This window comes from Schistocerca nitens, chromosome 1, assembly GCF_023898315.1.
Source record: "Schistocerca nitens isolate TAMUIC-IGC-003100 chromosome 1, iqSchNite1.1, whole genome shotgun sequence".
Classification (NCBI taxonomy): domain Eukaryota; kingdom Metazoa; phylum Arthropoda; class Insecta; order Orthoptera; family Acrididae; genus Schistocerca; species Schistocerca nitens.
In genome coordinates this window covers 1,148,675,924-1,148,700,264 of record NC_064614.1, presented here as the reverse complement: position 1 = coordinate 1,148,700,264, position 24,341 = coordinate 1,148,675,924, and the positions used below count along the sequence as shown (strand labels likewise).

The window sequence follows — 24,341 nt, the reverse complement described above, 5'->3', positions numbered from 1 at the left end:
ATGTCCCTCAACTGTTAAAAAGACACTAAAATTCATTAACCAAGAAATGAGCTCAAATATTCAGTTGAGAATTGAACAGCAGCAGCCTTGAAAGTGCACATCAACTATTTGATCAGAATTTTCCAATGGAATTCTGTGAAGTAGTGTGCTCTTAGTTTTTTAATCAGCATTAAAACTGACATACCTAATACTGAAAACATTTTTAGCATAATAAAACTTATCATTTAGAGCTATTTATAGCTATTTTCCAATCACATATCAATTAATGGATTGTGGACTTTGCTACAACCTACTTCAATAATTGTAGTAATTATAAATAACCACAATTTCTCACTTTTTAACCTTTTTCAACCATGGTTGCATCAACCACAGAAATGTAAGGGAATTTGAATATTTGAATTGCAAAGTAATTGCAGCAGAAAATTAATTTACTATCCAAATGAAAATAAACTAGCAATGAATGTGAATCATACATTCATCCTATGACTGAATGCTAATGGAATGTATGTAACATACTAATGGTTACACAATCTAAATGAAACCTGACCAAACAACATGATGATTATGTAGCTATAAAATTATACCAAGAATTTCAAATACATAATCTCAAAGAAGGGAAAGTAGCGAACACCTTTAATGAACATTGTTTCTGCTCATTTACATTTAGAGGAGTGTTTACCTGAATAAGAAAAGTGATAGCCAGTAAAACAAGAAAGGAAAATGTATGGGTGATGAAAAGTTGACAGAAGGGAAAGCAGAAGACTCAACAACTTAAATGAGAACAATGAAATAAGTGCTCATAAAAGATGTAAAAATTGGTGTGTATGACTGGCTTAACAAAAATGGCAACCATTTTGAAAAAGAATTATGGAAAAGATTCCACAAGTAAGGCAAGTAAAATATATAGGAGGAATATATTGAAAATAGCATGGGAAAAATTGAAGCAGAGCAATAAAACATTAAAAGAAAAGTTCAGTATAAACCTAGTCTCATGGAACTATGTATCACATATTGGACACTACTGTTATTTAGCATGATACATAAACCTACACTTTCTGCAGTAACTGAGTCAACAACCAGCTAATTCCACAAACAAATAATACTCATCCAGTTGGAATGTAAAACATTTACTAATTTATGAATAGTATTTAAACTTCATCACTTCTTGCCCTCTTAAAAAAATCAATGTTACTTCATGCTTTCAGAGATCATACTTCATTTTCACAAAACACAGTTAACTAAGCTTCTACATAACAAATATTTGTATTTTACAAACAAAAATTCAGTAAGATATTTTTTGTTTCGTTTGTTTAATATAATATTTAGTAATTTAATGTGATAGAGCAAATCTGATAAAATTTTTCAATGTCACAGTGAGTAGCTTGGAGGTGACCTCACATACTCACAGTTAAATTATCAACTCCTCATATCTTTTCTGAGTTGCTCAGTTTATGAGGGTTTTTTGTCCTTTGACTTTAAGATAAAACAAATAATTGAAACAAAGCTATGTGTGTCATGTTTGGTCAATGGCTTCACTATGGTACATATGCCTCCCACAGAGTAGGCTGAATAATCAAATAACAGAATATTATATGACACAAAACTGTGAAACTTTCACATAAACAACCTTAACATGGAAATTCCTTTTAATATTAGTTATCAGTAATTCATACTGTTCAATATTCTGAAATGTACAATCCTGTGCAAAGACACTGTAGTGCAAAAATGTCTTTCTTTTTCTTTTGAATCTACAAAATTAAGACCAGTTCCTAATGCACCATATACCTGCTGTCCTTGTGACTGGAGTGGGTGCAAAAGCACAGTCAAGACATTTACATCAATACTTCACAGCACAGTTACATCAACCTGAAGGCAGTAAGGTATATGGCACATTATAATTATGATAATTAACATCCAACCAATGACTGAGGCTTGATGAAAGATAGTTAAAGACTATGCTTAGCCAAATGTGCACTGCAAAAGCTGCAGTTTTTGCATGCTAAGCTGTTAATTCCACTTCAGTTTTCAAAAATTTAAGATAGCTGCCTATATATATATATATATTTATCAATCAAGCAAAGTTAATACATGCAATATGGCTCCTACCACTAATAACCTGCAATTCTGGGAAAAGGGTGAAGGTTGCTAAAACTAATGATTGAAGTTAATTGAGCCTAAAATATTTTACCATGCTACACTAAAAAATTAGCTTTTCATTCTTTCACTAGCCAAACTATTCTGTGAATACTATGCTCTTTGGCAAAAGATAAACACTGTTAAATAGTTTTGGAAACAGAGCCACAACCTACCCTAACAGCTTCACTCTATGCTAGTTAAAACTTATTTTGCCATGGTGGCATTAATGTCAGTATGACATAACACAGCTAAGCACACTTCCGAGAAAATATTGTAGTCCTTCCTGCTTGAGCTGCATAACCCAAAATCAAATGTCTGCTCAATACGGTTTCAGGGAAGTCATATTAGATATTCTGATTGCTTTTAATGTTGGTACATGCACCAGAGTTCATCTGAATACAATTCATTTTCTAGAGAGTAAATTAATTATTAGATCTAAAATTTTAGTTGTAAAACACTCTACATTTCTTAAATCAAATACTTTAAAATTCTTTCCTAGGTTAAACCTACACTGAAAAATTACTGTCTAATATTTTGTCAGTTATTTATTGGTAGCAGTAATGTTTAAATAAAATATTTTCTTTTAGTGTTAATCCATTATCAGATAACTGAACATTATCCTGCTGTATGAATGCAAATATAAATTTACCACATTTTCTGTTAAGTGGCAGGAAGTAATTTTCTGTCACAGTTAACTTTAACAATGAAAGCATTCCTCTGATAATTACTATATCAGTAATTTTTCTAGCATACAGTGCAGCACTTCAGTATATTAGACATTAAAATCAGAATGTTCTCACATACTAATGTGTAAAAGAAACTTCGTGTTTCAGACTTGCAAAATTCAACTTGTTAATCTAAATGATGAAATCATGGAAGACAAACACAAAACCAGCTTTATCCTAAAATCATGACATCATGAGGAGTAAACTGGATGAAAGCATACGAAGAAGTTATTCACTTCTTCCCAGACATAACAGCAAAGTGTGTATGATCAGTTCCATTCTCATTTTCAATCAAATGTACATTAAAAAACACAAATTTTCCACCTTTATGAATGTTTTGAAGTATTTTGTCAAACACAGTGTGATAAAATAATATGAAATAAAGTATTCTACTGTACTTTTATTTATTGTTATGTTCAATAGTATCCACTACAATTTGCTTTTTAGTTCTGGAGACCATTAGTTTTCAGGTATATCAATCAATAATTAACATGTTTCACAGATGTTACTGGTAAAAAATGTGTCATTTACAGCAATGAAAATATGAGAAAACATATACAAAAACAGATCATACTCAATTTATGATTCTCAATATCCTTTGAATACAGAAAACCACAGTAAGTTGTAAATAACAGACAAAAACTTTACTATCAACTGACCTTAACTGTGAAAAAAAGAACTTCATTAAAGATATCATTTATCTCCTTTCAACATGAACACAAGCAACGTGCATGAAGAAAGAAACCACCTATGTGATTACTGTTAGGTACTACTCATAAGTTTGATCACGTGGTGCTCACAATATAAGCCCCAAATGGGGAGCAGACCTGCAGTTTAAGCATCTAACCTGTAAATGAAACTGTTGTCAAAATTCTTCTGCTAGACAACAGTACGAACAAGTAGCTGGAGAGGTAGTGGGATGGGTACATCCTGTTGCCATAATGCATTGATAGAGAAAGTATAATATACAACATTTTGATGTTTAATTCTTCTGTAGCAGATGTGTAGCAATTGCAAACTCATGTGGGAACCATTTTTTGTCCTTAAAATATTTTTCTTGCACATTTAAAGTCATATAATGGATTTAAACTAATTATATTCCTATCCAAAAGACATTGCCTGTCACTGAAAGAATTTCAAGATACAAGAGAATTATGATGAATATATTTTTGAAAAATTGTTTTCTTTGGGCCTTTATTTGTGGACATAATATGGATACAATAAATACTAGATAAAGCACAAAATTTCAAAATGTGTCTCTTTGCTGTTGCAACAGAATATGACAGTTTGGCACCACATACACAAATCTGAGAATTTATAGCATTTCATGAACTCAGATCTGCCACTGGACGGGATCACTGTTGGTTAAAGAATGCAACAATCAATTAGCACTAGATACAAATGAACAAGGGTTGGTTTGCATCTTATAAGAGGAAAAATTATAAGGAAACTAAAATAATAGCAACATCAGGAAAAGTCAGATTAAAACAATGATTACCACAACAATCATCAAAGTGGAGGATATATTTATAACACTGTTTAAATGACAGATTTTTATCCTTAGTCACTGCATCATATGATTAATGAAAGAAGTTATTTCCAATAACATGGTTGCTGAGCAAGCTAAAATACTGTGACATAATGACGATAATTTGCTATTTGATTATAACATGATCAAAATTAATTTTTATTTATTTATGAAATGAAATTTAATATTAACTAGTAAAGATACAGAAGCATTTGGACAAAAGAACTCCTTAATAATTTTTCTTTGTTTTCTCGACAGACTTGTTAGGCTAATTGTCTCACCTTCTGCCGCGTTCATTCTTCAAGGTGCCGCCGTACTTGGGTCTAGTCCCAATCAGATCAATAATCTCGGGGATACAACTTGCGAAAATGGCCTATACACGGGGGTCGTCATGGCATGAAGGGATAAAACAGAACAAGACACAAAAACACTCGAATGAATAATGACAATTGAATGAATGATACAAGAGACTGAAAAGACTAGATTTTATAGTGGAACACGGAAAGCAATGTAAGTGCTTCTTCTGGGACACAGGTGCCAGCTTTTGGCAAATAGAAAAGTTCTCATCATATACCTTGGAATCATGTTGTTTGGTTATCAATTACTGTTAAAACTATAACACACACACAGAAACCATGGCTTGTTAGCTCCAGGCACAAAGTTATTTTCCTTCAGCAAGCACATTCCAAGATTTAGCTTTCGCAAATAACATGTACCATAATTACCCAATCACAATGATGTGTTTGCTAAGACATTAAAACAGTGGCAGTACAACTGTGCACTTTATCACAGAATGTGCTATGTCTTCCTACAACACTATCTATCTAGCAAACACATAACCTGCATTTAGGTAAGTAAGGTAATTGCATCACATCCACCAACGAGCCAATGTTTCTTGGTGTACAGCCATGGTGACACCTGGCTCATTTGAATGATATGAACTGCTTCTGTAGGCTTTCAGCTATCACTGCTGAGAGACGATATCTTTTAATAAACATAGCTGTATCCCGGATTGCTTTCTTTAGCAATCTTACAAAGAGGGACACTATATGTCTCGGAAGAGTGTTAATGTAGCACCACTAGTGCAGAAAACAACAAATAATAAAATTACAGTAAGTGAGGGGTGTATTTTGAATATCTAAAGCGATTAATAAGGCAGTGAGTGCATTCTACAGGAATATTAAATCAGCCGCAGTGGACTAGCATGATATCAACTCTACTCTATGTAGCAACAGGCCCTCAGAACCCAGAGAAAGCCTAGAATGAAAACATTCTGATATCAATCAAGGCATGCCACCAAGAAACCATTACATACTATCATGTACCTGCATTGGCTACAGTGGTAGATGGACAGTCATTAATATCTGTATTAAAATTCAAGCCTAATTTAAATCAAATCATTCACAAAACCCTTCTATAAAAGGTGTTTAGTTTATCAAAAATATTGTAAAAGATCATACTGAAAAACTGGGAAGGCTTCAAGTAATTGTGTAACGAATGTCTATGACATTACGCGAGTACCTCCGTCCACGTTCCCGCTTGTATTGCCCTCCGTATTTGCAGCGGTTGCCAGCCAACTCGGTGATCTCTGGGATCCAACTGGCAAACACCGCCTACATAGAACCACCAGCAGCTCCATAACTCAGGAAGATTTGCAGACAATGGAGGCAAGAAAACTTTTCTGACTGAATACAGAATATGCAGCTTTTTCATGCTGGAAACTTAAAATCTTTAAATTCTCCTGTACTAACACAGCAGCAGAAACAAGCTCAACATATTTCTTCGGCTTTGAACCATTCGTAAAAGCTATGCTTCTAAATCTTGAATTTTTCAAGAATCATAGAATGATGTAATGTCAACAATTTTGCAAAAATAATCTATCAAACAGTATGCAGATTTCCTGGAATTTGATGAAACTGGTAAATAAAGAACTACAGGCTATAACTGACAATAAATGAAAGCAATATGAGAAGCTAGTGATCAAGGGTGTGTGAAGAGTGTGTGTGTGTGTGTGTGTGTGTGTGTGTGTGTGTGTGTTTGTTTGTGTGTGTGTGAGAGAGAGAGAGAGAGAGAGAGAGAGAGAGTGAGTGAGTGCATGTACGCATCGAGAGAGAGAGAGAGAGAGAGAGAGAGAGAGAGAGAGAGAGAGAGAGAGAGAGAGTGAGTGCATGTACGCATCCCCCCCCCCCCCCCCACACACACCCTGTTACTCATGCGCACGCATCTGCCTGACTGTGTGTGGTCACACACACATGTACAAAAGTGTGCATGCAAAAGTGGACTATTATTTGCAGATATATGAGCTGTGTGTCATTTCTTTGTATTCATTAATTTTAAGAATTCCAAATTTTTAAAAAAAGGTTAAAAATTATAGATAAAACTTTAAAATCCATTCCAACATAAAATTTACTGACTTAAAAAAACTTATCCATAAAATGATAACACCCGTATTCCATAAACATAACATACAAAAATATTACAAATTACAAAATCCAAGCAAGACTCAGAAGCCAATTTAATAAAAAATTGACTAGTTAAACAGTTCTACAATAATACAAAAATCTGCAAACATAAAAGTTAGATATTATTGAATAAAAGCAAGTACATATCATACAGGAAATTATTAACAAAATCTGACAGGCAAGAGATTGAAATCCGAAATATTCGACAAAGTGAAATGCAAGTCAGTGTTGACAGGCAGCTGCAATTTCTTTGCTTCACATTACAAAGAAATGCAAAGAATTATGGGTAAACTGCTCATGCTTGAGAAGGGCAACAAATCATCTGCTAATAGCACTTGGAGCAAAAGAATTAAATAAATTGAGAAAGTAAAAAGGAAGCATGTGTTAACACTATTCCACTGTAACAGCTGTACCTACATCAACTTTAATATAGTAAAATGTTGTCACTTGTGGCACAGCTAGAATTTCTTTCTTTGTCTGTTTACATTGATTTTGTTGTAAAATGTATCATAACTTTATATGGCACAAAGGCATTGTGCACAACTTTCCTAATTCCTACACTGATATTTTGTGCAAGAATACACTCCACCATATACTGATCATGTCTGTCATAGTAATTTACCAAGTAGTTTATAGATGGTTCTAAAAACAAACATATGACTTGGTGAAACTATTTTCATTCTTTTCTGACAAGCTAGAAAGAACATTTGAATTACTGTAACAAAAAATATGTTAGTGTCACTGATAGATGAAATTTTCACATTCCTATTAGCAAATTTCTGATCTGATGAAAAAAACATTATAAACATTCGTTGATTTATTCCCGCATATTATGAGAATATTCAATTCAGGATGAACTAACACATCTTTATGATGACAATTCTGAGAACACTACAGCAAATTAAGGACTTGTAGAAAACTCTTGGAACTAGTGAGAGAAACAGAGAGAGAGAGAGAGAGAGAGAGAGAGAGAGAGAGAGAGAGAGAGAGAGAGAGACATTATACTCATTGAACTTTCACACTCGGTGATGCAGCCATCATAACAAATTTCTTTCTTTTGGACTGTTTAAAATCCATTTTCACTTAAAACAGAAACAACCTGGTTATTATTATTCACGTCTAATTATAGCTGTTAGTGAGTCAAGGGACTGTAAACCATGGAAATGTGTCATAGCAGTCCACAAGTCCACATCAAGATATCTAAAATACTCATAAAACTTGTACAATACTTCTCTTTTTAACAGCTGATAATCACTCCTTATAAAAATATGTGTTCTGAACATCACTCAACATTTTACAAATTGTTTTCAGGTTTGATATTTACTTCAATGACAGTACTTAAAACACAATAATACAGAATCATCAAATGCTTGTGACAAAACAAAACCTAGGTTACAGACATGCAATAGTAGGGGATTCACATACCACACGAATCAGAGGCAATCAAAAAGAATTAAAACAGAACACTAAACAGAAATAATTACTGTTACAGCAGATTCTCTTATAAGCCAAAAATGGTCATATAAGTTAAAAGGCAAATTAAATAATTGTCTTTAAGATAGTATTTACTTTTTAATATTGTTAACTGCCAACTTATATTTTAAAACATAGTTCTCTAAGCAGACAACTGAAGCTCTGATGAAAAAGCTGTACCATACTTTAGAACAAACACTGGCGATCAATTGCAATAATTATAAAATGCTGTTATGAAGAGAGTTGGTGGAATGTGCCACCTCACTTTTTATGAATAATATATGTTTCAGTCCAAACTAGCAATGATTGAAAAGCATCAATGCACCAAATGATACATTTCTGGTTATTTTCTAATGACAGAGGGTAAAGGGGCAGATGAAAGTATGAAAATTATAGGACAGTGTCCATACTTAAAGAAAAAGGACATGAAATTTGAAGAGAGGATGGATTATAGTCTTCACTGTGTTGAATATACTAGGAATTGCACATTCTTGTTCCCCTCAGCCATGTTGTTTTCCATCCAATTCCTTGCATTCTGGGTAGAAGTGATGATCTCTGCATTTCTTTACAACTGTAACTTTGCTAGTAATGTCCACCTACTCCCCAAATTTCCTACTCCCTTGACTGAATATCCAAATTTCTTCTCTCTCATACTTCCTGTTCAAAGTCTAACTAATTATCTGGCCCATCTGTAAGTTATGTTGTTGTCAAGAATAACACTAAAATCACACCAAGAACAACTCACCTTCTGTACACATACTAACAGTCTCTTATACTTGCCCTTTACATATTTCTATCTCAAGCAGCTGCTACCTTCAAAGCGGTGTAATGTGAGTGTAGAATACTCATGACAAATACATAAATTCCTATCGCAATCAATAAAGGACATATCCAGATCAGTAGGTTATATAAATTCTGAGTAGTCAGTGTGAGTCATAGTATAAAATTTGCTCTCAAATAGAATGAACAAGCACATGTTCGGTAATCCAAAAGATAAGAGATGGCTTGAGACACTGAAAGAGACTTGGTGTTGTACTGTAAATTAGATGATACAAGCCACCCATGTGGGTTAAAAGCTCGGTCATTTTCTTCCTGTCTAATCTAATACACTCCAACAGTAGATCAAATGAACAGCAAAATAAGTGAATGAATGAATGAATTCAGAGTTAGCTGTTAGTTACAACAGTTAATTGATTTGTGTGGTACTTAAGTGCTTATTTCGAAATTGGGCAATAAATAAGAAGAAGAAGTAGTAGAAGAAGAAGAAGAAATGGTTAAGTGTTAAGTACATGTCAAAAAGTCTAATGTAAGTCAGTTGAAGATTACTGACAGATTGAAGCTGTGTGCTAGAATGAAACTCCAACTAAATGAAACTCTAACCAATACCTTTGGCTACCATTACTCTTTACCATCTGAACCATCTGTGGCCAATTAGAGGTCTGCAGATTAGGGATATTATTTGCCTGAGCCCACCATCTCAGGCATGGCATCCTCAAATATAAATGCAAGTTGTAATCAAACAATGCAGCCTGGGGGGAGGAGGAGGAGGAGGAGGTGGAAGTACACAAGTCTGAAGTGCTCACTGCTCTGCTATTGTGACCATTATACAGTAGTATCCCTGCATGTCTGCAGGCCGGTGTGGCTTCTGATATAATCCCACAGAAGGATGACACTACACTCACATCAATTTGATTATGCTGTACACCTATATTCATGCATGGTAGCATCTAAATGTGACACCATTATGATTAATAAGAGAAAAATACTTCCTTTAAACAATGAAAATGTTTGAAATGATGGTTTGTCTAAGAATGTAAAACCACAATACTGTTTTATAAAATTATCTGCTTTATTGATCCAATTTTACATATGTGAATGTTACACCCTAACAAATTAGAAACCTAACAGAAAAAAAATTGCCTCTAAATATTTTCCTGTTAGCATTGTAATTAGAATGAATTGTCAGAATATCATCAACTCACTTCCAATCAAGTCTGCTTCGTCTGTCCAAGGTAATGTTTCCTGCCACACTGAAAGTTCTTTCGCTAAGCAAATTTGAGACTGGAATATAAAATGCTTTGTTCAGTAAAATAGCAAGCTTGGGAAAGAGACTACTCTATATCTGCATCTATATCTACATCTACATCCATGTAGATACAGAAATACATTTGGACCTCCAATTAGTTGTTCTTTATTAAACTGTCCAGCAAGATCAATGTCTATCGCCTTCAAAGAAAGATAAACAGGAACGCTGCGCCACCAGCGACGACGGTAACCACGTCGCCCAGGCATTGCTGTGGCACGTTAATACGTTTACCTGTATTAACGTGCCACAGCAATGCCTGGGCGACGTGGTTACCGTCGTCGCTGGCGGTGCAGTGTTCCTGTTTATCGTTCTTTGAAGGCGATAGACATTGATCTTGCTGGACAGTTTAATAAACAACAACTAATTGGAGGTCCAAATGTATTTCGAGGACTCCATTTGAACTTTACATGTGATGTACAAGCTGTGTTTGGAGGTAGTACATGGCTTACACTTGCAGTAGTATGGGGCAATCATTGTGATTATGGTGGCCTTGAAGCATTTCCAGATGCAAATATTCTTACATGGAAGACGTGGAGTATAGCAGAGACAACAGGACTTTTGGCTAAACAGCCGTATGGTACACTTGTTCCAAGTATGCCATTTGTGTTGAGTACTAGAAGGAAGAAGAAATTGAATGCAGATGAATACCTGTTTATCTGGGCTAAAGTTGGTAATGGAAATTGTAAAATAAAGATTAATGGTGACTGTATGTTATATTACAGACAATAAAGTTTGTCCTACCCGAGAACCATCCTTATCTATCTATCCACTCATACTAATGTCTATATCATTCAACTTTACAATGGTGCAAGAACTGAACTTGTGCAATATCAGTGGATTTTCATTTGTAATGTAACAATTGAAAATAGAATTCAGCATTTCTGATATTGATTTGCTACCCTCAATTTCAGTTCCTGTCCTGTCTGTTAGTGTATGGATACTAACTTTGGTATCATTGACAGGAGATCCTTTGATAATAAGAGCAGAAGGTAACCCCATTATACCAGTTATTAAGGCTTTGTATGAAACGTGGGAACAGTGAAATTAATCTAATTATGTCCTCACTATCCATAATGTGGTGCTACAGAAGAATGCTGAAGATTAGATGAGTAGATCACATAACTAATGAGGAGGTATTGAATAGAAATGGGGAGAAGAGGAGCTTGTGGCACAACTTGACTAGAAGAAGGGATCAGTTGGTAGGACATGTTCTGAGACATTGAGGGATCACCAATTTAGTATTGGTGGGCAGGGTAAAAATCGTAGAGGGAGACCGAGAGATGAATACACTAAGCAGATTCAGAAGGATGTAGGCTGCAGTAGGTACTGGGAGATGAAAAAGCTTGCACCGGATAGAGTAGCATGGAGAGCTGCATCAAACCAGTCTCAGGACTGAAGAGCAGAACAACAACATCCATAATGGAGTAATATATAGACGTTGTAGGGCATTCATTGATTCATCATTTAAAGTTGGTTCTGAAACTTTGTAAGTACGCTTCCCCCCTGGATACTTTGAATAAATCTGCTAGTTCAGTATCTTCAGGATGTCTGTGACACTCTCACATGGGTCTAACAAATCTGTGACCATTCATACTGTCCTTTCTGAATACCAAAACGCCCTTGTTGGTCCTATCTGGTACAGGTTCACACATTTGAGCAATGTTCTAGTTTGAGTCACACAAGTGATTTGTAAGTAATCTCCTTTTGTCGTCTGATTACATTTCCTTAGTTTAGTATCAATAAACTGAAGTCTGTCACCAGCTTCACCTGTAGCTGAGTGTATGTGACCATTCCATCTCATACGCCTACAATGTTATACACCCAGATATTTGTATGAGTTAACTAACTCCAAATGTGACATGTTGATACTGTAGTCATATGACATTATGTTTTTCATTTTGTGAAGTCCACAATTTTATATCTCTGAGCACTTACAGGGTTCCAACACATTTCCCTGGTGCACATCCAAAGTTACTTTCACATCTATCAAGAACTGTCCATCCAAGATAAAACACTGTGTCCTCCCTACCAAGAAATCTCCAATCCAGTCATAAATTTCACTTCATACCTCATATGATCATACATTTGATAATAAGCATATTGTGGTACTGAGTCAATTGCTTTTTGGAATCAAGAAACACTGTAGCTACGTGACTGTTCTCAAGATCTCATGTGAGAACATTGTGAGTTGGGTTTCACATGACCCGTGTTTCCTTAATCCATACTGGTTGGCAGGGAGGAGGTAATTCTATTTGAGATACTCCATTACCCTTGAGCCCAGAATACGTTCCAAGATTCTACAAGAAGTGGATATCAAGGATACTGGATGGTAGTTTTGTGGATCATTTCTGCTATCCTCCTTGCAGACCGATATGACCTGTTCTTTCTTCCAACTACTGGGAATCGCTTTTTGTTCGAGGAATCTGTAGTAGATTATGATTAAAAGAGAGGCTGCCTCAGCTGCAAATTTGTATAGAATGTGATAGAGATTTCATTGGACTCTGGAGCTTTGTTTAGTTTTAAAGATTTCAGCTGTTTGTCAACACCACTCATACTAATGTCTATATCATTCAACTTTACAATGGTGCAAGAACTGAACTTGTGCAATATCAGTGGATTTTCATTTGTAATGTAACAATTGAAAATAGAATTCAGCATTTCTGATATTGATTTGCTACCCTCAATTTCAGTTCCTGTCCTGTCTGTTAGTGTATGGATACTAACTTTGGTATCATTGACAGGAGATCCTTTGATAATATTCTACTATGATAGTTGAAAGCTTCACACATTGCCCTCGCGACAGCCAGATGAGTTATTCAGCACTTCCCTAGCTACAGCCTTACCTTTGTTTTACACCTGTTATGCAGTCGCCTCTGGTTCTTTAAAAGTGACTGTACATGATGGAGGGTCTTCCCAACATGAATTGTTGTACTAGATACATGTCTATGCACAGTGGATAGTCAACTATTCTTCTGAACCTGGGTCACGTTTCTTCTACGTGCTCCATCCACAATGAAATGCTTTGAGTTCCTTATTGAGATATGACATTGCTGACTCTTTATCTAGTTTGCTGAAAATGTGAATCCTTCTACTTGTTTTAACTGCTCTTTGTACTTTGGTAGCTGTTGCTCCTACAACTGCTTCATGGTCCCTGAGACTAATATTTCTGTGGAAATCCTCAAAGAGATAAGATCTATTTGTTGCCATTAGATCCAATATGTTTCCATCATAAGTGGGCTTCTGTACAATTTGTTCAAGATAGTTCTGAGAAAATACATTAATAATGTTTTACAGGATGTTACAACCACCATTCAAAATACTGTAATTTTCCCACCAACCACCTGTGGAAGCCGCCAACACTGCAAAGTTTTATACATTGGTATGGCTACGACCAACCAGCTGTTAACAAGAACAAAGTTGACCACCAGGTGGAAGAACATACATCTGAGCACACCACCCTCAATTTCAATGGCTGCTTCACAACCCAGACCATCTGGATCCTTCCCTCCATGACCAGCTTCTCTGAACTATGCAGATACAACACATCCTCCTCTCCTGTAATCATCCTGGCATCAATCTCAGATAACCCACTGGACCTGCACTTTCCAATTTACAGTATCCCCTCCCAATTCATGTCCCCATGTCACCTTCAGTGTGAACCACTCCCCACTAAACCTTACAATGGTGCATTACATGCCTGGAGCACTGTGTTGTAATGTGAAGCACATATAAGTTTGTGAGTTTCCATTTCTCATTCTTGTTAATTATTTCACTTTTGAATTTTTTTAAAGGTTAAACACTTTACTACATTTAGCAGTGTTTGTTTTCCTGCTATACCCCACTTTTAATTTTTCCTCTTGCTTGATTCCCTTGTTTTTTATTCCCGTAGCCCTTTATACTTTTTGTGTCATTTGGCTTAGTCTCCAATATCTTGTAACACCTTCCCACCATATGGAATCACTATGCCAAACTGCAACCATCAGATTAGCAGTAAGCCAGTAAAACAACAATAATGATGAGTCATGATCAATTCCTAGGCCACCAACCATTTCTTATATTCACTTTCTATTGCTTAAATCAAGCTTGGTGGTTGAAAAAAGGTTTCCCAAAACAAGCTGATATTCCATCTACGGTTTCCTACCAAACTTCCCATTCCAATGACTTCACAACTAACATGGTATTAAATTATCCAGCATCAGAAATATACATTCATATATAGTTAATATAATAGAGGGAAACATTCCACGTGGGAAAAATATATGCAAAAACAAAGATGACGTGACCCACCGAACGAAAGTGCCGGCAGGCCGACAGACACACAAACAAACACAAACACACACACAAAATTCAAGCTTTCGCAACAAACTGTTGCCTCATCAGGAAAGAGGGGAAGGAGAGGGAAAGACGAAAGGATGTGGGTTTTAAGGGAGAGGGTAAGGAGTCATTCCAATCCCGGGAGCGGAAAGACTTACCTTAGGAGGAAAAAAGGACAAGTCTGCTTGTGTCTGTATATGTGTGGATGGATATGTGCATGTGTGCGAGTGTATACCTGTCCTTTTTTCCCCCTAAGGTAAGTCTTTCCGCTCCCGGGATTGGAATGACTCCTTACCCTCTCCCTTAAAACCCACATCCTTTCGTCTTTCCCTCTCCTTCCCCTCTTTCCTGATGAGGCAACAGTTTGTTGCGAAAGCTTGAATTTTGTGTGTTTGTTTGTGTGTCTGTCGGCCTGCCGGCGCTTTCATTCGGTGGGTCACGTCATCTTTGTTTTTGCATACATTCATATATAGTGGTACACTTACATATAATTTTTGTAAATAGTCTCATTTTTTATTTCTGCATAATACACATGACCATTCTATCAGTTCAGCAGTATCTGGTTTCCTAATTTAAGGACAGTGACCAGGCAGTAATCATTAAGGCAGTCACAGCGCTTTCTAGTAGCTTGTGTTTGTAATCTCAAGAAATTTCATAGTAAAAATATATGTCTAAATGACAACAGGGCTCAATTTGATTTATAATTTTCTTTTGAATTTTAATATTTTGGTGGATAGTGGGTCTGCTTATTGCATACAAATGCACAAGGAGCTGGCTGCAGTTCACACACAGCAGGAGAGACTGTTCGCGATGGCCAATTGGCTACAAGCTGCTGCCATGGGATAGAGAAGTGGTGCATTGGCTGGCTCTGAGCACTATGGGACTCAACTGCTGAGGTCATTAATCCCCTAGAACTTAGAACTACTTAAACCTAACTAACCAAAGGACATCACAAACATCCATGCCCGAGGCAGGATTCGAACCTGTGACCGTAGCGGTCTTGCGGTTCCAGACTGCAGCGCCTTTAACCGCACGGCCACTTCGGCCGCCAGAAGTGGTGCATTGCTTGGAGCACCATAAGTATCACTTCATTTGCCAATGGGCTCTACTGATGAGACATCTTGCAGCACACTTGAGACAGGTGGAGGGGTCCACTCTCATCTGAAGCTGAGTGGCAGATTGTAACCCATTTGCATTGCTTGAGGCAGAGGGTGAAAGTGGGGACTGGTTGTCTTGCTTTGTCCATTTACCCTATGAGTGGATAAGTGGCCACTCCTTTAGAACAATCCAGGCAGGCGCACAGGGAGAAGCGTTTGTTGATTATTGGGAGCTCTAAAGCTAGGCAGGTTATGGGGCACCAAAGGGAAATAACATCCGTGTCTGGAAATAAATCCAATATGCCTTAAGTAAATCTGCCAGTGCACCTCATTCAAGATGAGGAGGAAGATAGTTTTATGGCCATCAAGGGCACAGAGTGCAGTCACCTTCAAGTTATGGCTAATGTCAGCACCAATGACTTGTGTTGCTTGTGTTCTGAGGCCATCCTCAGAAGCAAAGCTGGTGGAAACAGTGAAGACTCTTGGCCTTGCTTGCAGGATGCAAACAGAGCCTACAATCTGCAGTATTGTACCCACGGTCCTCTGGTTCTGATACAAGTGGAAGGGTAGAAAGAGAGAGAGAGAGAGAGAAAGAGAGAGAGAGAGAGAGAGAGAGAGCAAAACCTGATTACATACAAAGTAAAGGCACCTCAAATTTTGAAATTTTAACAGTAATTTTCCAAAGCATTTGAAATAAAGTAACTGAATTTACTGCTCTCCAGGAAAGTTGAGCACATTCAAACTATATTTGTAACCAACATCTGGGTGAAACCAGAAGTAGGAAGCTCCAAAATATTCAATGAAGCATGGACTGTGTACAAAAAAAGACCAGTTAGATATCATAGGAGGGGAGTACTCATTACAACTGACAATATATTATGTCTATCGAGGTCAAAATTGAGCCTAACAGTGAAGTAATCGAGAAAGAATTAACCAGACTAGGTGAACTCAAATTAATCATTGGATATTTTTATCATCCACCTGATTCTACTGCAACATTTGTAGAATATTCCAAAGTATATGCTTTGTAGTACAGAAGTATTCTGACTATGTAATATTAGTTGGAAGCAATTTTTACCTAATGAGTATATACTGGGACATCTACGAATTTGTTGCAGATGGTTTTGAATGTTTTCTCCAAAAACTGTCTTGAACATGTAGTGTAACAATCCACACATAATGGGAATATTTTAGACCTTGTATCTACAAACATGTGTGATTTTATTGTTTTGTTTTGTTTTAGGACACAAAAATAACTAGAGTCATACTCGCCCATGTCAAAACTGTAGAACACAAAGACAAAGAGAAGAGTTAAGACTGTCTACACATCAGTCCCAATCAACAGAAGGGAAGACACCTGAAAATAGGGGCATGGAGAAAGGTCTATAAAATATGGAGGTCCAGGACTAAAAATTAAATGGCCTTCACCATGTTTGCTGTGATGGATAAAAAGTAAAAAGTGGTCAACAGCCTGCACATCATTCACTGAAACAGTTGATAACTCAGATGGCAAACACAAATGGGAACATCAGCAGTTAAATAAAGGGCATTCCAACAGGAAATGGTGGACCATCAAAAGTTGAGCACATTGTGCACAAAGTGGTGAGGGAGCACCACTGAACAAATGGTGATGGACAGTGTCCAATACGCAACCTAGTTAAAACGATCTCACAGTGAGACGCCCAAGAGGAGGTCATTCAAGCTGCTGGGAGAGACTTAACAACCTGGAGCTTGTTCCCATTAAGGGAAGACCAATGGTAACGCCAAAGTGACACCACCTGCTGACAGAAGGCAACACAGAAATCATCAGAGGGAATATAAGAACTAGAGAGTTAAGGTACAAGGACTGCAGCCTTGGCAGCAGTGTCAGCGGCTTCATTTCCTGTCATACTAACGTGACCAGGAACCCACATAAACATCACAGTGGCTCCATCAAGAGCAAGCAAGCAACGGCTTTCCTGAACCCGTTGCACTAAGGGATGGACAGTGTGCAGCACACACAGACTTTGAACGGCACTAAGAGAGTATGAGCAGATGAGCAAATGAAAAGCCTGTGTCACTGGATGTACTGTGTGGCCTGATACAAGGCAAAGAATTCTGCTGTAAATACTGAGCAGTGTCCAGAAGCTGCTACCAGTACCTTATTGACAGTGTCAATTCAGGGATTAGTGATCACAATGTCACCACAGTTGGTTACTAATGGTAAATCCATTAAGAAGGCTAGTAAATTTTTTTATGCTGGAAAGAGCAGATAAGCATTTGTTAGCATCCTACTTAGACAATAAATGGATGTCATTTAATTCTAATATGATGGAGGTAGAGGAATTATGGACAAAATTTAAAATTATTCTATACTATACTCTGGAGAAGTTCATGGTGAGTAAGTTTTCTGAGGGTGGGAAAGATCCATGTGGTTTAATAATGAAACTCATAAAATGCTGAGAGAGCAGTAACTGTTGCATTCTCAGTTCAACTAAGGTTGTAGAAATGTCATCTGGCAAAAGTTAGTAGAAATCCATGAGCCTATAAAAAAATCAGCCAAAGTTCTTGCTGAGAATCCTATTATATTCTGGTCCTATGTCAAAGTCTGTTCAATCACTCATAGGCGAGTCTCATGTGGCAACAGAAGACAGCAAAAGGAGAGCTGAAATTTCATATTTTCTTTTTAAAAATGATTCGAACAGGATAATTGTACAGATATACCAATGTGTAACAACCACATAAGCTCTCTTATGGAGAACACAGAAACAGGTATCCCAGGAGTGGAAAAACATCTGAATGAGTTCGAAATAAGTTAAGTCACTGAAAGCTATTGAAACCCCAATTCATTTTAGTGAGAGTGCTCTTCAACATTTTCCCCTTACTTAGCTTGCATTTATGAGAAAAAGTCAAGCAAGTGGGAAAAAAAAAACACAGGTGACTCCCATATATAAGAAGGATAAAAGAATGTACCAGCAAAATTAGAGATCTATATCCTTGACACTTCTTTGCTGTAGAATTCTTGAGCATACTCTAAGCTCCATTGTGCAAAATTTCCTTGAGAAAAAATAGCATCCATCCACAAATCAACACAGGTTTACAAATAATCACTCATAAGAAACTCAGCTTGTTCCTCTCACATAACAGCCTGTGTGCCACAGAAAAAGGGACTCCAGTTTCTAAATTTCCAGAAAGCATTTGACACAGTGTCACACTGCAGATTGTTAACAAAGGTCTATGTATTTGGAATAAATACTCAAGTTTGTAAGTAATGGAACCTCACCGGGACTGACTATGGAAATGTGATGGGACTACCCTTGTTAGACACACACACACACACACACACACACACACACACACACACACACACACACACACACACACAAATCTAGACACACACACACACACACACACACACACACACACACACACACACACACAAATCTATCGGATAGAGCAAGCGGAAATCTGTGATTGATTGTGGATGATGATGATGTGTGTACAAGAAAGTGTCATCGTTTGGCAACTGTAGAAGGGTACAGGTTGATTTTGCAAGAATTTCTCTATTTGGTGTGGTGAATGACAGATTGCTTTACATGTAGAAATTTGTTCAAACACAGTCTTAGTGGTGTACTGTTGATACAGACATGATGATTAAATAGCTAGGTGTAACATAGCATAAGACATTAAATGGAAAGAGTATTGATTGTAGAAATAGCAAATGTTAAGTTCAGTTTCCCTGGTGAATGCTAGGAAAAAGTAGCTCATCTATAAATGAGATCACATACACAATAGCTGTACAACCCATTCTTGAATACTGCTCAAGTGTGTAGGACTCCCACTGCATCGGGTTAATGGAAGGCTTTGAAGCAATTCTCAGCAGAGCTGTGCTGCTAGATTTGTTACCGGAATGTTCAATCATCAAATTAGTATGCCTGGAGGATAGAAAATTTTCTTTTTGCAAAACACTATTTAGAAAGTTTAAAGAAATAGAATTTGCAGGAGTTTGCAGAATGATCCTATTGTTACCAACATACATCTTGCATAAGAACCCACAAGACAGTACATGAGAAATCAAAGCTCATATGAAAGCATACAGATAGTTGTTTTTGCCTTGCTCCATTTGCAAGTGTAACAGGAAAGGGAATGAGTACTAGGAGTGCAAGATGTCCTCTGCCATGCACTGGATGGTGAGTTGTATAGTGTGTATGTCGCTGTAGCTCACAGTGCAAAAGAAGATGAATGCAAACATACTGTATGATGCAGGAAGCCTTGGTAATTATTTATGAATAGTAACAATATGACTTGTGTCAGAGAAAATGTTCTTATTCCTAAGGTCATTTTAGGATTTTGTGTCTAATGTCATTTAATTTCTGTTTGTTGAGCAAGGTACATCATGCACACATTGGGTTTGGCTATCCAAGAATTCTAAATAGATATGTTAACATGAATGGTCATCAGGGATGCTGATACTGAGTGCCCACCACACTCGCAGCAGTCACCATGCATTGGAAATACAATGAAAAAATCTTGGCTAACTAGTGACAGAATTATTGTTACACACCATAAAGAGTATAAAAAATTTGAAAATCTTAGTATGAGATGTATATGAAACTTGTTGAATACCTTGATTAAACTTAGATGTATAACAGGGTGTGCCCTTTTAACTGATAAACTAAAGTAGTAATTATAAATTTTTGTGGCTGAACTGGACCTTCTCCAGAAGAGTGTTTCTTTGTTCATTCATTTTGGATGACCATTGGTGCTGAAACAACTAGCATAAAGGATAAATTTAATAATGGAACTACAAAAGAGACTTTTAATGTTAACAAGAATCTGTCAAACACTACAAGTTGCCAGAAAAACATGAATGATGTCCATACTGCAAAAGTTATAGCTCAGTAATTAATCAACAGAAAATCCAGAATGGGATAATCACAACTTTATGAAAAAGATAAATTGCTACTCACCATATAGCAGAGATGTTAAGTCGCAGACAGGCTCAACAAAAAGACTACTAAAAACATAAGCTTTGGCCAGAAGACATTCTTCTGAAACAGACAATATACACTCACACATTTGCTCAAACACAGCTCACACACACATGAATGCCGTCTGTGGCTGTCGGGGCCAGAATGCGTGCATGATGGGAGTACAATGGCCAGTGGCATACCTATGTAGACGCAGATGTAGAAGCAGTCTGGGTGTTGGGATATGGAGGAGGTGGGGAGTGGGAGGATCAGGGTACAGGTGGGGAACAGTAAAGTTCTGTTTGTGGGAGCATAAAAGGACGAGATGTAAAGGTGATAGGGCAGTTATGTGCCTTCAGGAGATCAGACAATGTAAGAAAGAGTGGGGTGGGGGTGGGGGGGAGATAAAGACTGTGGGTCTCAGAACCTCTCCCCAGAGTCTCTCTCTCTCTCTCTCTCTCTCTCTCTCTCTCTCTCTCTCTCTCTCCCCCCCCCCCCTACCACTCCCTGCACTCCTACCTTCTACATGTTTCCAAAGAACATAAACCCCACCACCCAGGAAGCCCCACTGTAGCCAGTTACAGTGCCCCCACTGAGAGAATCTCTGCTCTTATAGACCAATAACTTCAACCTACCACCTGGAACCTATCCTCTTATATAAAAGATACCAACCATTTCCTGTTCCTTTACCATACAGTGCCCTGCTCATCACTACTAATGCCACATCCCTTTACACTAACATACCTAATGTGATAGCCTAACTGCTACTGGACACTACCTTTCCCAAAGCCCTATGGATTCCAAACTCACAATTTCCTTCTTGGTCAACAGCCTCCCCTACAATTACTTCTCCTTTGGCTGCATCACCTACAAACAAATACAGGGTATGGCGCTGGGCACCCACATGGCACCATCCTATGCCAACCTATTCAGGGTCCACCTAGAGGAGACCTTCCTAACAACTCAGAATCCCAAACCCCACACCTCGTTCAGTTTCACTGATCACATCTCATGATCTAGGTTGAGGATGAGAACATCCTATCCAGAACCTCAACACTTTCTCCCCCATTCGCTTCACCTGGTGTGACCTCCATCTCCAAGATGGCTCTACCAGTACCTCCATCAATTTTAGACCTACCAACCACCAGAAATACCTCCACTTCGGCAGCTGCCATCCATTTGGGATCCTTTCATACAACCTAGTCACCCGTGGTCTTTGCATTTGTAGTAACGAGCAGTTCCTCTCGAAGTATAGCAAGGGTCTCACTGAGATCTTCATAGACTGTAATTACACTCCTAACTTTGTACAGAAACAAACCCCCATGTCTTCTCTCTCCAGTCACCCACAACCTCCCAAAGCCCGCCATCTGACCACAGATGAGCATACCACTCATGTCTCAGTACCACTCACGAATGGAGCAAATGAATAACATCCTCCCCCAGGGTTTCAACTACCTCTCATCATGCCCTAAAATGTGGCATGTCCTACCCACTATCATCCCCACCCCTCCCAAAGTGGTATTTCGCCACCCACCGAACCTACACAATATGATTGTCCATCCCTATATAATCCCTGCTCCCAGCCCCTTACCTCATCGCTCATATCTCTGTGAAAGACCTTCAGTCTGGTCGTAAGCATCAATTGTCCTGCCAAAGACAAGGACACCTGTGAAGGCAGTCATGTGATCTACTAGCTAAGCTGCAAGTACTATGCTTCATTCTACATGGGTACGTGATGACCAACAATCTGTCTATGCACATGTCTATGCCACCGACAAGCAACGTGGCCAAGAAACAGCTGGACCACCCAGTTACTGAGCATGCTGCTCAACACAATGCTCTTCATTGTAATGACTGCTTCACAGCCTATGCAATCTGGTGGGAACTGCCCCTGTAATATATCCTACATGCCTGAAAACACTCTGGCATCAACCTTCTGCATGGCTGCAGTTTTTTTTATATAAAAACAAAGATGATGTGACTTACCGAACGAAAGCGCTGGCAGGTCAATAGACACACAAACAAACACAAACACACACACACAAAATTCAAGCTTTCGCAACAAACTGTTGCCTCATCAGGAAAGAGGGGAAGGAGAGGGAAAGACGAAAGGATGTGGGTTTTAAGGGAGAGGGTAAGGAGTCATTCCAATCCCAGGAGCGGAAAGACTTACCTTAGGGGGAAAAAAGGACAGGTATACACTCGCACACACACACATATCCATCCGCACATACACAGACACAAGCGGACATTTGTGGATGCAGACATGTGCGGATGGATATGTGTGTGTGCGCGAGTGTATACCTGTCCTTTTTTCCCCCAAGGTAAGTCTTTCCGCTCCCGGGATGGGAATGACTCCTTACCCTCTCCCTTAAAACCCGCATCCTTTCGTCTTTCCCTCTCCTTCCCTCTTTCCTGATGAGGCAACAGTTTGTTGCGAAAGCTTGAATTTTGTGTGTATGTTTGTGTGTCTGTCGACCTGCCAGCACTTTCATTTGGTAAGTCACATCACCTTTATATATATATATATATATATATATATATATATATATAGAGAGAGAGAGAGAGAGAGAGAGAGAGAGAGAGAGAGAGAGAGAGAGAGAGAGCGTGGGGGGGGGGGGACATTCCACGTGGGAAAAATATATCTAGAGAGAGAGAGAGAGAGAGAGAGAGAGAGAGAGAGAGAGAGAGAGAGAGAAACATTCCACGTGGGAAAAATATATCTAGAAACAAAGATGTTGTGACTTACCAAACGAAAGTGCTGGCAGGTCGATACACACACAAACAAACACAAACATACACACAAAATTCTAGCTTTCGCAACCAACGGTTGCTTCGTCAGGAAAGAGGGAAGGAGAGGGAAGGATGAAAGGATGTGGGTTTTAAGGGAGAGGGTAAGGAGTCATTCCAATCCCGGGAGCGGAAAGACTTACCTTGGGGGAAAAAAGGACAGGTATACACTCGCACACACACACATATCCATCCGCACATACACAGACACAAGCGGACATTTGTGGATGCAGACATGTGCGGATGGATGTGTGTGTGTGCGCGAGTGTATACCTGTCCTTTTTTCCCCCAAGGTAAGTCTTTCCGCTCCCGGGATGGGAATGACTCCTTACCCTCTCCCTTAAAACCCGCATCCTTTCGTCTTTCCCTCTCCTTCCCTCTTTCCTGATGAGGCAACAGTTTGTTGCGAAAGCTTGAATTTTGTGTGTATGTTTGTGTGTCTGTCGACCTGCCAGCACTTTCATTTGGTAAGTCACATCACCTTTATATATATATATATATATATATATATATATATATATATATATATATATATATAGAGAGAGAGAGAGAGAGAGAGAGAGAGAGAGAGAGAGAGAGCGGGGGGGGGGGGGGGGGGGGACATTCCACGTGGGAAAAATATATCGAGAGAGAGAGAGAGAGAGAGAGAGAGAGAGAGAGAGAGAGAGAGAGAGAGAGAAACATTCCACGTGGGAAAAATATATCTAGAAACAAAGATGTTGTGACTTACCAAACGAAAGAGCTGGCAGGTCGATACACACACAAACAAACACAAACATAC

General features: G+C 38.1%; 1 protein-coding gene across 1 annotated transcript in view; it reads right to left on the bottom strand.

The window, feature by feature from the left end:
- Positions 1-24,341, bottom strand: part of LOC126199758 (calcium-activated potassium channel slowpoke) — an 872,527-nt gene that overhangs the window by 690,250 nt on the left and 157,936 nt on the right. The window contains exon 6 of the mRNA XM_049936649.1: positions 4,671-4,762. Within this exon, the coding sequence (XP_049792606.1) occupies positions 4,671-4,762 (92 nt within the window). The remainder of the gene's footprint in view (positions 1-4,670; positions 4,763-24,341) is intronic.